Raw genomic sequence first — 18,701 nt, forward strand, 5'->3', positions numbered from 1 at the left:
CATAAACTTTTCAACATAAAAATATTTGAAGCATGTTATGGATAAAGGTTTATTTGATTATGGCAAAGTACTCGACGGTTATTTGCGTAAGGTGAAGGATGCCTTCGTTCGAGGACTGCCTAACGGAAATTGGCTTGCATACATGTTACACATATGGAAAAGTAAGAATATCATCCTGGCAACCAGCCCGTTTGCCGGGATTCGAACCCCGAACAGAAGAACCACCAGTTGTTCCGTTAGACTCCGCTCAGTCGCTGGTGGGTTGTCCGATAACGGAAAAGTTCAAAATTTCATATTAGAGGTAAAGTGGTAGCCTAGTATAATTCGAAGTTATTGCCCTTTCAGTAATGTGAAGAGATTTCAAGAATGTTTAATTATTTTATTTAGCTTATTACAAACTAAATAAAATAATTAAACATTCTTGAAATCGCTTTTCTTAACATACTCATAGTTTGACCTGCATTCAAACCCCCGTGAACAAGCTGATTGCATGGGCGTTTTTATGGTTTTAACTTTTTGTAGTGTGAGATTGTTTCCCTTAGAAAATCTGTCACGAAAGTATACCTTCCCTTAGACAGATAGCCTTCACGTGCTTAATAATCTAACAAGCCAAAACAAACACTACCCGAGCGAGGACTCGTAGTCAAGGCATGTCATCATGAAAAGCTAACTAAAATTGGCTCATATTCACATTAAACATGGGCAGCAAAAATTCGCTAAAACTGGTATGCAGGCAATCCATTCGTCAGGATTTGAACCCGCTTCAAACTATTAGTATTCAACGATTTTACCGCTACTTCGTTGGCGGCCTTTTGTAGTATGTATAAGAAAAGTAATCGCAAAGACACAATCATTGCGTACCGACGGATGAATTAAGTTCGGAATTTAAAGAATAACTTTCATTCGTGCTATTGCTGTTAGCATTGACATTTGGACAGATGTTAATTTATTTTAAATTCTTTTAATGTAATTAATTCATATCTTTAAATAATTGATCTTCTGACTGTAATTTTTTGTGCGGAGTATATCTAACCCTTCCGTACACTAACTGTTTTAATTCATTTACACTCCATTAATTTTAAGAGATTTTATATCGATAGATTTCTTTCCAAAAATGTGTCAAGGATTACATATTTTTTTCTTTAGATTTCAAAACATTTTGGATTTAAAATCTTAGTAATACAATTTTTAAAACAAATATTTCTAGAAATTCCTTCGGCGTATTCATTTATTCCATTTAGTTGAAGTTTCGAGTAGGATATCTTCCTTTCAACATTCATATAATTTTTATATGTCAGTTCGCGATTTCTACGGAGCATAGAGCCACACATACGAGTACAAAACTCAGGCATGCTGAAAGCACAGTTTTAACATTTAAGAATATAAAAAGAAGAATATACCATTATAATAACGCGCATTTGAAATACGAAGGCAAACAAGAAAGCTGGTTGCAACATTTTATATTTTTTCCTGACGAATCAGAAATTGTAATCATTTTTCAATACAAAAATAAAATATTTGATTCTATAACATATAATCATAAAGGCGTCCTCCGTTACAATTCTTATTTTTTCTTGTTTCTACTAAAATTCGGCAATGTACTATAACAATGTCGGATCCTGTTTGACTTTCATTTGTATAAAGTACCACAAGGCAAACAGTTGTAAAACGATTTATCTTCTTTCGCAAACTTTTAGTCCGCACACAGATAATACATACCTGCTGTCTGACAAAGATACTTCACGCTAAGGACGTTTTCCTAAAGTGCTCTTTTCAAAGAGACTTCACACCCTATTAAGACCTTTGTGTCAAATGACAGCCGCCTGCAGAAAGGTAGGCGAAGGAAGACCAGATCGCGTCGTCTAAACACGTCTTAAGCAATCTTCGCGAAATTCGTGCTTCGTGTATACACGTCTTAAGCATTTTTTGTGCGATTTGAAATTCGTGTAAAGACGTCTTAATCATTTTTAAAGAATTCCAAAAACGTTTAAACACGTCTTAAGCAGTTAAAGGGTTAAATATATTTAGGAGAGTAATCACACTGGTTCCACTATGGAGATGTAAAAGTCACATCTGACCACCTACGTGCGGTCACTTTAGATAAGTTCCGAGTCCGATCGCCTACGCGCGACCAGTATGCGTCTCGTTGTAGCTCCTTCGCGAGCGTTCTGTTAGACCGCTTCTCTCGGACTTCTCTAACCAACTGAAGATCCTGGAACCCGGAGAGTTCCTACAAAATAGAGATAGGTAGCGACATCTGGTGCTTCGTTGAGGCACGATTCCCACATATATGTACACACTATCAAATACACATACACAAAAATATATCACACACTAAATAACAAACAGAGAATAAGAAAGCCTATTTAGTGCCTTCTAGTAACAGCCACAGAGATCCTGTACTAAGAGAGCTATGCATTTCGCAGGTGGTGGAGGTTGTATCTTGGTCCTTTATTACAAAGGATGATCACAGAATTTTGAAATAGAAAGGTTTCGCTGAATAATGACCGGGTAAAAGATAAGTTATTATGATGGAATTAGCCATTGGGTATCGGAAATGGGCATGTAGTTGAAGAATGAAAGCTTGCTTTAAATTACAGAGATTTCTAATATATTAATTTAATATATTTTAAAAAATATTTTAATAATATAATACTTTTCTAATATATTGATTTTAATATCCAAATTTATTTTCGAATTAACAGAAAGGTACGGCATAAGTTTCAGTGATCAATTGTCAGAAAGGCTTCTTCTGGATGGCTTAATAATAATACAAGAAAATAAGCTTATTTTACACATGCCTTATGGCATAAGAAAAAGAACTTCTGAAGTATATTAAGAACTAAAAAGATATACATATACCATAGAAATGATTTTTAACTCTAAAAAAAATTACTGGTTATCATTTCGGAAAAAAAATTCAATACTTGCCCATAGTAAGACCAACTTGTGAAAGATTTTTTGCCAAACTGCAAATCATTGTGTAAGGAGGTAAATTTCCAAAAGCCATTCTGAAATTTTTAATAATATGACTAATAATCATAAGATACTACTTTTTGATCAGTAACATGGGTTGTTTGAACTAAGAAAAAAACTTTAAATTGCATCAGTATTAAAACGAGCTAATTAATTTTAAATCATAAAATACAGTGAACCGTCTGTAAGACAGCCAGGAACAGCTGCTATAAAATTTTTTCTATGGAAGTGGTTGTCTTAGGGAGAGGATAATTGATGCCACTGTTGTTTATGTTGTTAAATTACCACTTTTGTCGTCTTGGTACTGTTCTCTGTCTATACATTTTGAATCTGAAATAAGGCTTTCAGCATGGCATCACACTGGGTGTAAGGAAAGAGAAGAAACTGGAGAATTTGGTTAAATGATAAAAACCAAATCCTTAATACCACTATTGACAGAGAGAGACCAAAATGCAAATAAGAAGCAAATTTCCTTAAAAGCTAACAGTGAAGAGGGATTAAAATTAGACTCAATGGTTAAAACCATGGGATTTTTATTGATATAAAACATCAAATGTCAAATGAAGTGGTGTATCCCCCAGTATAATTTTTTGATGTAGAGAAATGGAAAACATGATTATATTAACTAGCAGTCGCAGGCAATGAATTTATGAATGAATGTATGAATTTCTTTTCTTTGAACATAATTTTGTGTTTTTCAGTACAAAATTTAGGACACGCATCTCTGCTGTTTGGAGGAAACTTAAAATAGAACTCTGTGAATATAATTTAAAAAAATACAGATCACTAAAATAAATAAAAATTTAGATTCTTTTCTTGTGTTCTAACGTATGTAATTATTACTTCAGTAGATTCTAATATTTATTTTATAATCATGCATTATTACTACTTAGGCAACAATACAGACATATATAAATTTTCACTATTTTTTACTGTCATTACATGCACAATTGCTGTTTTTTATTAACAAGAGAACTGAACACAGCATATCAATACTTTTGTATCAGCAATATGAGTAAGTTTTTGTTTATTAAGACTTTTAAAGTTCTCACGATGAATTAATTCGAATAATGGAAATAATTGACTGTAGCATAGAGATTTATTCGTATTGCGTCCACTCTCGTATACAGCAAGAAAAAAAAAATTAAATATGAAGAGCGGCCGTTATCAATTCCGCAAGATTTTCCACATACAACCTCACCGCAATTCCGCATAAAACATAAAAAAGTATCGAGACTTCGTAATCGATTACAAAGTGCAAAGCTATCAGCTATTCGTCATCGATGGGAAAAGGAAAGTCTGGGCCATCTTAAAAAGCGACGACAGTTTTTTTTTTTTTTTTTTTTTTTATATTCTAACCTTCTTGGTTTTTTTGGCTACATATATATCACGCATGCGCAGTTGTATCCCTTTTCGTTCGGAGCGAGCCACCCTGTTGCTGCGAAGTTTTCCTTCTAAGGGGCGACTTCAAATGCAACGCTTGTCATGGTAATCGCACTTGCATTGCAAAATCGGATTCAAGTGCAACGCTTTTCGGACACGCCTACTGAAAATACGTCACTACCATAGAGGAATTTTGCGGCTACTCCTGACCTGCCGCAAACTTTTAACAGCGACTGTAAACAAGATGGCTGAAGTGATTTTGCTCAGACGTTTAAGATATCGGAAAAATGCTGATCAAATTCCTTGGCATTTAAGAAACAGTCGTAATGCTTTTGAAATGTCGGAGCGTGAATTCATCAGTTTATTCAGATTAAATCGGTTTGCTTCAATGAATTGAAACCTTTTCTGAAGGCAACTGCCAATGGATATTCTCTGCAAAAGCAGGTTTGTTTTTACTTTAGATTATGAAAACTGAAATACTTCTGGAAATGTTCCCGAATCAAAGACTATGCTTAAATGACCTATTTGAGAATATTATATATTTTTATACGTAAACACACAAATTTTTAATGTTGTTGTATCAGGATTCTTTCTTTTTCATCCCGTTTTTTTTCGTAGTAATGATCGAAATCGTTAATTACTGCGAATTTTGGAATGCAGTAATAATATCACCATTGATTTATCGTTTTAATTACTCTAAAACGTAATCTCGGAGAAACTGTTTCTTTAACAGAAATTATGCATATGCCTGTCTTTGAGATATATATATATATATATGTATATATTAGGGATTAGTTTTTTGGAATATTATATATTTTTTCATGGTTTTAGATACGTGCATTTAATTTACATATGCTCTCAGAATTTCAATGATATAGTAAATTAATTCGCAGCAATAATTAATATTTGATATGTATGCAATTAAAATTTCATAATTTAAATTAACTTTATATGAAGAGAGAATATTTGTTAAATTCAAATTTAATTCTTTGCAGCAATGGCGCATGAGAATTATTTAAATTTAACTTTACTTTTTATTCTTATGAAACAATGTATATATATATTCTGTAACTGTAGGGGAAAAAGCATGAATTTTTCTCAGCTGTTTAAACAGTTCCCATGTGTAAAATAGTATTTCATCCCCCAAAATATTAGTTAATTTTCTCCTAATGTATAATGACTTGCCTGTTCGTACAGTGTGATTAATGTCATGGTAATTTTGGATACTTTCTATAGATCTTGCATAATAACTACACATGTAAGTTATATACACATTTATAAATCTCTTATGATATGAAAAGTTATTGCAGACTTTCACATAAATATTAATAACTTGATATTCTCGTAACAGGTGACTTACCTTACTTCCGTCGACCATGAGCAGAATTAAATAAACTTATAAGGTTATCATACTAAATTACACGAAAAGCAGCATGACATAAATAAATGCAAAGAAATTAAATGTATTTACTGTACTAATAGATTATTATATTACACGACACTGATTTTGCCCATGTATAATGGGAATGAAAGCCAGTTTTCCATAGAAAGTCCTCTAGAGAGGCATCTGTTTTCTTAAGCAGATTGCTTTTACCACATTTCAGTGACCTTGATTTAAGTATGAAACTGGATAATATTTTCTTTCTACATGAAATGTGTTAACTGAGTTTTAGAAATGTAAGCCATCTTGCAGTTACTGTGATAATACTAATTTTTGGTACCTCCATATTATACCATCAACCATGAAAGTTGTGCCAATTGCTGCTGTGGAATTCTGAGCCAGACATTTGTATACAGCAGTTACAACAAACCATACATCAGTCTCTCTGCAGAATACATGAAATAGCCCTGCTGTGAAAGTATTGGACCCACTTCATGAAAAAACATTCGTTCATTACTACTGTTTTATTTGCAGTCAAATTTTACCAAAAGCTCATTTTAGAATGCTATGAATACAAGTTGTCTACAGGTAATTGTTCCAATTTCTTACTGCTTTGTTCGCTATTTCCACGTACAGTAGATGTTAATTCTCTCGACCAGCTGTAAAAGAACTGGAGTGCAATCACAAATGTGATTCTACCTAGCTTACCAAGAATTATTTTGGGTTACATTCAAATGAAACCGCAGATGTTGCGAGTGTGGTGTGATATTAATTTTTGTTTTGTCTTCATTAACCGGAAAAATAAATTTTCCATTAATGGTGAAAGGGTAAGAAATATATGATAATAAGTATAATATTATAGTCATTTCAAATTACTGCAAGAATGTTTTATTATTATTATTATTCAAATAATAATAACAAAAAACTATCTATACTATAATTATAGTGAAGTATTGATATTAAATAATACAAAAGCTTTTAGAATCATCTATTTACTACAATTTAATAAAAAAAGGGTAGCTATAATGTTTTTTTTTTTTTTTTTTTGTTTGTTTAACATTTTATTGCATATTTTTAATAATGAAAAAACAGTGACATATTTTTGTTAAAAATGGAAAGTAAACTCCTTAAAAAGACTGATTTATTAATATATCAACTATATTCAATGTTAAAAATCTGTGTATTAAAATTTCAGATGAAACTTTCTTTTGACTTAGGATTTGTGTTTTTCTCGGTATGGGATGCTGGTCTGAGAGTTCTCTATGCTATAGCACAATGGCCAGGCACTACTCATGATGCATTTATATGGAGTTTGAGTGGACTCTAACAAAATCTAGATAGTATTTTGTTGGATCGTGCATATCTTTGCGAGATAATGGATTATAATCCCATTTTATCATGGGAATATCTCTATAATGAGAAGCACAGAAAAGTTGCTGCAGCTATAGAGATCAAATCAAGATTAAGGGTACTGTACGTTACTGGTGAAACACTATTGTATTCACAAAGCAAAATATGTAAAATGGTCATATCTGGTGGCCATTTAACATAATATATGCTTAAGGTATTGTGTTGAAAATCCTGAGATTGATGTGTTTGAAGATGATGAGTTGGTACCTTCGGAAAGTTTTCAGTCAGTGCATGTTGAAATTTCATTGCACAATGAATTAATTTTAAATTTTGAAACTCGATAATAAAAACCCAAAGTGGGCAACAATGAACCTCTGGCAAAGGTGAAACCCCCTTCATGGATAATAAAGAATGTGTTATGAAAAAATTACCTTCATAATATATTCTTGGGGACCCACAAGCCATGGTTTATATTTGAACCTGTAACCAAATTCACAGCTCTGATTTTAATTGATAATAATAATCCTAAATAATTTTATTTGTCCTGGTTTCAAATGCATACTGACAACTTTTATCATTATTGTTCTTCCCTCTGAATTTCTTGTTTCCATCATTTATGTTTAAAAACTCTTGACTACCAGAAATAACTTAATAGACTCGATATATATATATTTCAATGTTGGTATGCCAGTCATGATTTAGAATAGTAAGTCACTATGAATTACCATTGCACTTAATTTATCTCAAACTTAGCAATAAGATTTACTGCATCAAAATTCAGTTTCTTCCAAAAAGTGAAATGTTTCCTTTCCGTGAGACAAGGTAGAAAATTTCCATGTGACAATACACATTTAATAGCATAAGAACTTCATGCTTATTTATTATAGTACATGTTAAAACTCACATATTCTGTCAAAGATATTTAAATGCATTTCCTAAAAACAATTATTTCACTCTATACTGTTTATGTATACCCAGGCTTCTTGGTGGTGGGCAAAACAAATATTGGACAGTTCAATTTTCCTCCACCATTCCTGTGAGCGTATTCTTCGATTAAGCAGGGTTTTGCTGCAATTCCTGATTAGCATAATATGTAAAGAATAAACAGCCTATGATTTATGCCTCCATATCCTCTTGTATTATTTAAAGAACATACATTTTTCCTTTAATTCTAGATTTTAAAATATTAAAGTAAGGAAAAGATTGTTTGCTCAATTTAGATTTATATCATAATTACACATTCACTATAATAACTTACTGCATACTTACCTCAGTGGGTTTGTCATTAAAAGAAATACATTTAAATAAAATCATGAGTGTATAATAAATTGTTTTTCAGCCAAAAAAAGAGAAGGGGAAAATAAATACAGTCTGATTCACTCAACATTGTTATTGTAAACTAGACATTAGCCATACTTTAATAGTTGTCATCTTTAAGTTACTCTGTATTTTTAGAACTTCGAAATTAGAATGCCAATTTTATCTGCCATTGTTATGGAGCTGCAGGATATCGAATGTTATTTCTTCAATGATAAAAAGAAATGAAATTTTTAATACCACATCTCATTCATATAACTTATTAACATAATTGAAAAACAATTTAATTCATTTCATGTTATATCTGAAAATTAAAATTTGTAATACATTGACTAGATTCATACAGGTCTTATTCCCATTTCCTCCTGGAAAAAGATAATTGCTGTGTAAAATGCATAAATATTTTCACGAGACTTATAATAGTGGTATTAAAATTATTGTAATGTTTATGTCATATAATGGATCTGTGAATTTCTTTTAAATAATTTTCATAATCACAAAATTTAATAAAATTAAGAAAGTAGTAAATTTTACAATTAAAATATGAATTCCGCACTGCAGAAATATATACAAGAATGACAACACTGTAATATTTGAAATGCATGATTTATTTTTTTAATAAATTAATAATTATATTTTGATTTTCTATGACAGCAGTCTGATTTGCAACTGATTGCTTATACAAGTCACATATTTCACACAGGACATTATCATATTCTTCTGCGTTTCAATTATTTCCTTTTCTGCAGCTGTAATATCATCTCTCTTCCTTTTTTCTCTTCAGTCTCCTGCTTCGAATAGTTGAGCTTCTATCTGAGGGAAAATTTAATATTCATTCAAATTCAAATATTTTTAATTTTTATATTTCATAATGTAAAACACTTTTTATAATTAATTAAACAATGAAACTTCTCTAAAAAGGAACAATTCATAATAGTGATTTCTTTAACTTTCAATTTTTTTCCCTTTATAATTTTTAAGACTGTTTATAGATCAAGAGGATTTAATGATTATTATTTTAAATTCTTAAAATCTCGTTCTTAATAATAGACATACTCTGTATATAATGTTCACAATTAAAGAATTGAAATAACTCTTTTGTATGAGAAATATTAATTTAAATCTGTTATAATTAATTTATACCAGTGGTTCTCAGCCGGTGGTACGCAAAGAAACAAAGTATTTTTAGCTATTAAATTCAAAAATCTCATAAAGAAAAGAATAGTTAATAGAAATTTCCTTTGATCAAAATTGACTCAAAAATTTGAATGACACACTTGTTAACTTTTGGCTGAACCGAAAAAAAGAATTTAAAGGCATTTCAAATAAAGCTATCAAATTTGTATCGTCTTTTCGCACAACCTGTTTGTGTGAAAAATAATTTTTTCCATGTTAAATTTGAAATATAAATACTCACCAAAATAAAAAGTGGATCCTAATTTACCATTAAATGAAATAAGAGGAGACATAAAGAAATTAAATATTAAAGTATTATAACTGAAATTTTGATAATCAAGTGAATAATTAATTTAATTTTGATAATTAAGTAATCATCAGTTTTTAATCTAATAGTTTTTTATGTGTACATATTTAATACAAAGAGTGTGCAAATGGCAATATATATATGTTTTTAATATTTCTATTGAGAAATTGAAAAATAATCATTGTAAAATTAGTGGTGGTATTAATGTTTTTCAGTTTTTGCTTAGATGGTATACTATAAGTCAAAAGGTTGAAAACCACTGATTTATACCATTAAAGTTTTTCTGTTGAGAGGAAAAAGAAAAGAAGAATCCAGAAAACATTAGATTTTATGTAATAGATACAAAATTGTCATTCCTAAATGTCATCCTCGTGATAAAAGTGTGGAATTTTCTAATGTAAAAAAGAAAAAAGCATAAAATAAGCACAATTTACTCAACAATCTTGACTGAAATATACATGTTTTCAGAGATAGCATAAAGTAAGAAAAGTTTACTCAACAATCTTGTTTGAAATATGCATGCTTTCAGAGATAGCATAAAAGAAGCACAATTAACCTCAACAATCTTGATTGAAATATACATGCTTTCAGAAATAATATACAAAGCATACTGCATAATCAAAGTTATGAGTTTATATACTACGAGATACTATACATGTTTATAATATACCATGTTCCTGTACACCTAACACCTCGTCCACAATTTTCTATACAATTCATTAAAGATAGTTCCTGAAACATAACTGACTTAAGAGAAACATGCATACTTCTAATTTATGCACAATAATTTGACAAACATTGATTTCAGGTAAAGAGCTACATGTATTATATCAAAGAAAGAATGAATAAGTGTAACTTGCCTTTATCCTACAAATACTTAAAAACATTTACATTAAAAAAATGAATTATACGTAATCGTAGCAAATTTTTAATGAAAAACAAAACAAGAGTTGAAAACTTAATGCAATTTTTGTCAATATTTTACTCTCTTAAAATTTATATAAATGTATAGAAAACTTGAAATGCATACCGCATTTGGCTGGAAAACTTGTGGTATTGTACTGCACTCTAGGGAAAGGGAAAAAGTATACAATGAAGCAATCATAAGAATAAAAGATATTTGCATATTATTGAAACCACCTTAATAAAAGTTACCAGATTTTCAAAAATGTGCCAAACTCTGGCAATGATTATGCATCAAAATTTTTCAGGTAACATGCTCATGACAATTTTTCATTCAAGCAATGCCACCATTTTCACATGTGTTCCTTATGTTGTATTTCAAGTTCCAATGGTTTTTAGATACGAATAGTTGTTTTAGATTAATTTCAGATTTAAAATACTGCTTGTGGAGCTTACCATCAAAAGAAGAATCTGTGTTAAAAGTTCTGCAGGAATAGAATATTTTAGTACAAAAATTTCTAATGGAAACAACTATGAGATGAATTTGGTACATAGACAAGGCATGCAGTATCAAGTTTATGTAATTCTCTGATTATTTAGTCCAAAGGGATTTGAATCCCGAAGGACTATTAGTTTCGTTTTGGCATTTTGCGTCGGACTCATAAATGTCGGTTCACTTTTCAAACTGTTGCCACAAAATGTTAGAGTCCTGCATTATATTTGAAGAAATTAAATAATGAAAAATCTGCATAAATGTATGCATATTTCTCGTATTGTGATAAAACAACGGTACATAGAGTCATCGAATTTTGAATAACGTAATCCTCCAACGAATATGAGCATGTGGAAGACCAAATTTGAAATTTGTTTTATGATCGATTTCCTATTTTTTAAAACTTTGACGAATTTTTGATTAACAAACTCAAGGATTTCAAAGCGAGCAATGGCAACGTTGTGCAGAAAAAACATTTTTATCTCCAGCGCGTGAGTCTCTGTATCGGAAATTCTAAAGATATGCTCGTTTTAAAACTATTTTGTGATATTGCTGTTGCACTGGATCTTATGGTTTAAGTGCAAGGAACATGATATTTAATAAAGAAAGATAACACACAAAATGTTAAAAAACGCCCCTTTGGACGTAATTTAAAATCTGAAACATTTCAGTTTTTTTTTTTTTTTTTTTTTAGTGAAAACTGATTACTTGGCACAAGCAGTGAAGAACAGTGCTAAAAAATTAGACAAAAAATTTGTGGAAAATGTATTTTTTTTAAACTATCATATAATTTTTATTTAATAATTCAAATTAGTATTTTAAAATTTGTTAAATGTTTTTTCCTTTGATATATGTTATAACATTTTGCCAACTTAGATAAATATTGATAGTTTGGTTATGCTAAAAGTAAGCTGCAAAAACAACATACTTCTCCTGATAAGTATTTTTCTCTTTTCATTTATAAAGACCACCAAACTGATCCAGGTATTTGTGTTATTATGTAAGTACCAAAAAATATTGAAGAATGCACAATGAAAGATGGCAACCAGTATGGTAAAAGATATAATTAATATATGAAATGAAAGAAATCTTATTAAAAGACGACTTTCATTATCAGCAGAGAAGCATGACACAGTTACAGTAAAGAAATTAAGCTTTTGTTTCTGCACTTGTAGCTTTTAATAGCAAAAAATTGTTTTTTGAAATTTTATGAAATAAATAAATCTGAACATAACTGATATCAAACGAGAATGGGTCCAAACTTTCACTTTAGAAGCAGAAGTGTACTGTAAATGCACAATATAATGAGCAGAACACAAAGCATAATTTATAAATTAAACCTTTACTCTGGATGTATATATTACATTAATATCACATTAGAATTAGCATCAATTCAGAGTTTCATATAATTTTTATTTATTGTATTATATTGAAATACCTTTAATTTCATTTTTATATTTTCCCAACGATGTACAATATAAACCTTAAAATTGCTCTTAACCGTTGCATCACATAATGAATGTCTAAGGGAAGGAATGCCTGCATGGAAAACTAAGGAAAACTTAGTATTCATGTTATACATTGAAAAAATGAAGAGAACACTCATGCAGCTAGCTTTTTCACCTGGATTTTAAGAGAGACTGGGATAGCAGTGTTCAGCAGGCTTATCTACTTGCACATAGATGGGCTTATTAATTACTATATAATTCAAGAACTAGTTAAATTTCATATGGTAAACATGCCTACCGTCACTGAAGAATCATGCATCTGCATTGAACAATAAAAATATAACAAAAATTTGAATTTTAAACTAAACTTACTATTAGAAGAATAAAAACCAAATGCTGTAATTTGAAAATGGGAAAAAATTGTGGTTTATATTTAAAAAAGCAAGTTTTTTTGTCCGAAAAGTAAAATATATTTTACACACACCTGTTGCTCTAGATTACTTTGGAGGGAATCTATAAGATAAAGTAAATAAAGTTGTACACATTACATTACATGTCTGTATATTTCCTTCGTTTTCAGGACTGAAACACTTCATCATAAGCTCAGAAGAATTATGGGAACTGATGTTTTTTGTTTACATCGACACGCAGTCTCATTGGATATTGATGTAGTTTATCGGACAAGCTCTCCTGGCACGAGAGCAAACCAGCTCCCCATTGCAATTTTGACGTCATCAGTTACCAGAGCGGTAAAGCGTTGCACTTGAATTCGACTTTATAAAGAACCCTTGAATACAGAGTAACTTAAAGATGACAACTATTAAAGTATAGCTAATGTCTAGTTTACAATAACAATGTTGAGTCGCCTACTACAAAATTAAGTGAATAAGACTGTATTTATTTTCCCCTTCTCTTTTTTGGCTGAAAAACAATTTATTATACACTCATGATTTTACTTAAATGTATTTCTTTTAATGGCAAACCCACTGAGGTAAGTATGCAGTAAGTTATTATAGTGAATGCGTATTTATGATATAAATCTAACATATTATGCTAATCAGGAATTGCAGCAAAACCCTGCTTAATCGAAGAATATGCTCACAGGAATGGTGGAGGAAAATTGAACTGTCCAATATTTGTTTTGCCCACCACCAAGAAGCCTGGGTATACATAAACAGTATAGAGTGAAATAATTGTTTTTAGGAAATACATTTAAATATCTTTGACAGAATATGTCAGTTATAATTTGTACAATAATAAATAAGCATGAAGTTCTTATGCTATTAAATGTGTATTGTCACATGGAAATTTTCTATCTTGTCTCATGGAAGAGAAACATTTGACTTTTTGGAAGAAACTGAATTTCGATGCAGTAAATCTTATTGCTAAGTTTGAGATAAATTAAGTGCAATGGTAATTCATAGTGACTTACTATTCTAAATCATGACTGGCATACCAACATTGAAATACATATATATATCGAGCCTATTAAGTTATTTCTGGTAGTCAAGAGTTTTTAAACATAAATGATGAAAACAAGAAATTCAGAGGGAAGAACAATAATGATAAAGGTTGTCATTATGCGTTTGAAACCAGGACAAATAAAATTATTTAGGATTATTATTATCAATTAAAATCATTTAGAGTTGTGAATTTAGTTACAGTTTCAAATATAAACCATGGCTTTTGGGTCCCCAAGAATATATTATGAAGATAATTTTTTCATAATATATTCTTTATTATCCATGAAGGGGGTTTCACCTTTGCCAGAGGTTCATTGTTGCCCACTTTGGGTTTTTATTATCGAGTTTCAAAATTTAAAATTAATTCATTGTGCAATGCAATTTCAACATGCACTGACTGAAAACTTTCTGAAGGTACCAACTCATCATCTTCAAACACATCAATCTCAGGATTTTCAACACAATACCTTAAGCATATATTATGTTAAATGGCCACCAGATATGACCATTTTACATATTTTGCTTTGTGAATACAATAGTGTTTCACCAGTAACGTACAGTACCCTAAATCTTGATTTGATATCTATAGCTGCAGGAACTTTTCTGTGCTTCTCATTATAGAGATATTCCCGTGATAAAATGGGATTATAATCCACTATCTCCCAAAGATATGCACGATGCAAAAAATACTATCTAGATTTTGTTCGAGTCCACTCAAACTCCATATAAATGCATCATGAGTATTGCCTAGCCATTGTCCTACAGCATAGAGAACCCTCAGACCAGCATCCCATACCTAGAAAAACATAAATCCTAAGTCAAAAGAAAGTTTCATCTGAAATTTTAATACACAGATTTTTAACATTGAACATAGTTGATATATTAATAAATCAGTCTTTTTAAGGAGTTTACTTTCCATTTTTAACAAAAATATGTCACTGTTTTTTCATTATTAAAAATATGCAATAAACGTTAAAACAAACAAAAAAAAACATTATAGCTACCCTTTTTTTCATTAAATTGTAGTAAATAGATGATTCTAAAAGCTTTTGTATTATTTAATATCAATACTTCACTATAATTATAGTATAGATAGTTTTTTGTTATTATTATTTGAATAATAATAATAATAAAACATTCTTGCAGTAATTTGAAATGACTATAATGTTATACTTATTATCATATATTTCTTACCCTTTCACCATTAATGGAAAATTTATTTTTCCGGTTAATGAAGACAAAACAAAAATTAATATCACACCACACTTGCAACATCTGCGGTTTCATTTGAATGTAACCCAAAATAATTCTTGGTAAGCTAGGTAGAATCACATTTGTGATTGCACTCCAGTTCTTTTACAGCTGGTCGAGAGAATTAACATCTACTGTACGTGGAAATAGCGAACAAAGCAGTAAGAAATTGGAACGATTACCTGTAGACAACTTGTATTCATAGCATTCTAAAATGAGCTTTTGGTAAAATTTGACCGCAAATAAAACAGTAGTAATGAACGAATGTTTTTTCACGAAGCGGGTCCAATATTTTCACAGCAGGGCTATTTCATGTATTCTACAGAGAGACTGATGTATGGTTTGTTGTAACTGCTGTATACAAATGTCTGGCTCAGAATTTCACAGAAGCAATTGGCACAACTTTTATGGTTGATGGTATAATATGGAGGTACCAAAAATTAGTATTATCACAGTAACTGCAAGATGGCTTATATTTTTAAAACTCAGTTAACACATTTAATGCAGAAAATAAAGATTATCCAGTTTCATACTTAAATCAAGGTCACTGAAATGTGGTAAAAGCAATCTGCTTAAGAAAACAGATGCCTCTGTAGAGGACTTTCTATGGAAAACTGGCTTTCATTCCCATTATACATGGGCAAAATCAGTGTCGTGTAATATAATAATCTATTAGTACAGTAAATACATTTAATTTCTTTGCATTTATTTATGTCATGCTGCTTTTCGTGTAATTTAGTATGATAACCTTATAAGTTTATTTAATTCTGCTCATGGTCGACGGAAGTAAGGTAAGTCACCTGTTACGAGAATATCAAGTTATTAATATTTATGTGAAAGTCTGCAATAACTTTTCATATCATAAGAGATTTACAAATGTGTATATAACTTACATGTGTAGTTATTATGCAAGATCTATAGAAAGTAACCAAAATTACCATGACATTAATCACACTGTACGAACAGGCAAGACATTATACATTAGGAGAAAATTAACTAATATTTTGGGGGGATGAAATACTATTTTACACATGGGAACTGTTTAAACAGCTGAGAAAAATTCATGCTTTTTCCCCTACAGTTACAGAATATATATATATATATTGTTTCATAAGAATAAAAAGTAAAGTTAAATTTAAATAATTATCATGCGCCATTGCTGCAAAGAATTAAATTTGAATTTAACAAATATTCTCTCTTCATATAAAGTTAATTTAAATTATGAAATTTTAATTGCATACATATCAAAGATTAATTATTGCTGCGAATTAATTTACTATATCATTGAAATTCTGAGAGCATATGTAAATTAAATGCACGTATCTAAAACCATGAAAAAATATATATTCCAAAAAACTAATCCCCAATATATACATATATATATATATCTCAAAGACAAGCATATGCATAATTTCTGTTAGAGAAACAGTTTCTCCGAGATTACGTTTTAGAGTAATTAAAACGATAAATTAATGGTGATATTATTACTGCATTCCAAAATTCGCAGTAATTAACGATTTCGATCATTACTACGAAAAAAAACGGGATGAAAAAGAAAGAATCCTGATACAATAACATTAAAAATTTGTGTGTTTACGTATAAAAATATATAATATTATCAAATAGGTCATTTAAGCATAGTCTTTGATTCGGAAACATTTCCAGAAGTATTTCAGTTTTCATAATCTAAAGTAAAAACAAACCTGCTTTTGCAGAGAATATCCATTGGCAGTTGCCTTCAGAAAAGGTTTCAATTCATTGAAGCAAACGGATTTAATCTGAATCAACTGATGAATTCACGCTCCGACATTTCAAAAGCATTACGACTGTTTCTTAAATGCCAAGGAATTTGATCAGCATTTCTCCGATATCTTAAGCGTCTGATCAAAATCACTTCAGCCATCTTGTTTACAGTCGCTGTTAAGGGTTTGCGGCAGGTCAGGAGTAGAGCCGCAAAATTCCTCTATGGTAGTGACGTATTTTCAGTAGGCGTGTCCGAAAAGCGTTGCACTTGAATCCGATTTTGCAATGCAAGTGCGATTACCATGATAAGCGTTGCACTTGAATTCGCCCCTTAGCAATACATATTCTTTGGCACCTATGCTTGATTTTTGCCCTGCGGGCAGAAAGACTTAGTGGTTGCAAAACATGACATCCGTTTGGATCAAAACCTCATTGGTCTGGATGGCAAGATGTTTAAATTCTTTCAACCATTCCGGAAGCTTTCTTCGCGCGGTGACTCCAAAGCAGTGCAAAAACGACTCTGCATTCCAAATATTTGCAGCAGTTCATGACAAGTGACATTTGTTTGATGATCAGACAGGCGAATTGTCTCATTAGTGGATTTTCTTTTACACTTTAAAGTCAGACGCTTTATTATTGTAAAATTATGGCGTTAAATTTTAACGATTACATGATCCCGGATCATGCTTTGCGAATGTCATCCGCTTTAGGCACAGCGGTAGAAATTGGAAATGAATTTTATATACCTTCTTTACATCATGTTGAATCTAATGTTACATCAACGGAAGATGTATCTGTCCAGAGTGAAAGGACTCATTCAACTATTTCAAATACTGAAATTCGTGCAATTTCGGAAAAAACTTGTATGTTTGAGGTTTGTTTTCTTTATTTTTTTTATTTTCTTTTGAAAATGTAATTTTTTTGTGTAATTGTACTCATATAAAAAAATAAATGCTTATTATTTTTTAATTTTTGAAATTTCTTTTGTAACGTTTTCTGAGCAATGTTTGGTTTAAGTGATAAATTTATAGACTACTCATTTTTATGTTTTATTGATAGAGTTTGCATGGAGTATAAGAATTAATTATTCTCCTTTTACATCACTTTTTAGTGTTGATTTCTATGCATATATTGAATTTGATGCAGACCAAAATTCAAAGCCATGTGAATATTATTTTTATAAATAACATATCACAATATTTCCTGGATTTTAACTTATTTCTTATGTTTATATTTTCTATCTATTTCTTTATTTACTTATTTATTTTTATGTTATAGCTTCAGTCTGCGAGGGAAGTTATCCAAAAGATTGATCGAATGTATGATTTGTATAAGGGACACTCGCAATTATTACAGGTAGTTTTACTGCACTTTTTTCTTTTTATTGTAGATCTAATACTTGACTTTGAAAAATAATATTATCGGAAAGAGAAAATGAATTTTTTAAATACAGTGCAAAAAAGCAAGCAGACTAAACTGATTTCCAGTTGTATAATATTTGTCTACTGCT

The 18,701-nt window shown here is 30.4% G+C and overlaps 1 protein-coding gene and 1 long non-coding RNA gene across 2 annotated transcripts in view; one reads left to right on the forward strand and one right to left on the reverse strand.

Annotated features, from left to right (window-relative positions):
- Positions 1-8,405: 8,405 nt before the first annotated feature.
- LOC146998125 (uncharacterized) lies at positions 8,406-17,285 on the reverse strand. Its single transcript, XR_015040300.1, has 3 exons — positions 17,152-17,285; positions 10,921-10,958; positions 8,406-9,220 (listed from the first exon to the last, which is right to left on the reverse strand). It is a non-coding gene; the product is annotated as an uncharacterized LOC146998125 (long non-coding RNA).
- A 66-nt stretch (positions 17,286-17,351) lies between these two features.
- LOC118197104 (uncharacterized) overlaps positions 17,352-18,701 on the forward strand; it is a 41,157-nt gene continuing 39,807 nt past the window's right edge. The window contains exons 1-2 of the mRNA XM_035368582.2: positions 17,352-18,065; positions 18,470-18,547. Of these exons, the coding sequence (XP_035224473.1) occupies positions 17,838-18,065; positions 18,470-18,547 (306 nt within the window). The 5' untranslated portion in view covers positions 17,352-17,837. The remainder of the gene's footprint in view (positions 18,066-18,469; positions 18,548-18,701) is intronic.

The sequence above is a fragment of the Stegodyphus dumicola genome, chromosome 3 (assembly GCF_044657685.1).
Source record: "Stegodyphus dumicola isolate Sdum_Otavi_A_Nest chromosome 3, ASM4465768v1".
NCBI classification, from domain to species: Eukaryota; Metazoa; Arthropoda; class Arachnida; order Araneae; family Eresidae; genus Stegodyphus; species Stegodyphus dumicola.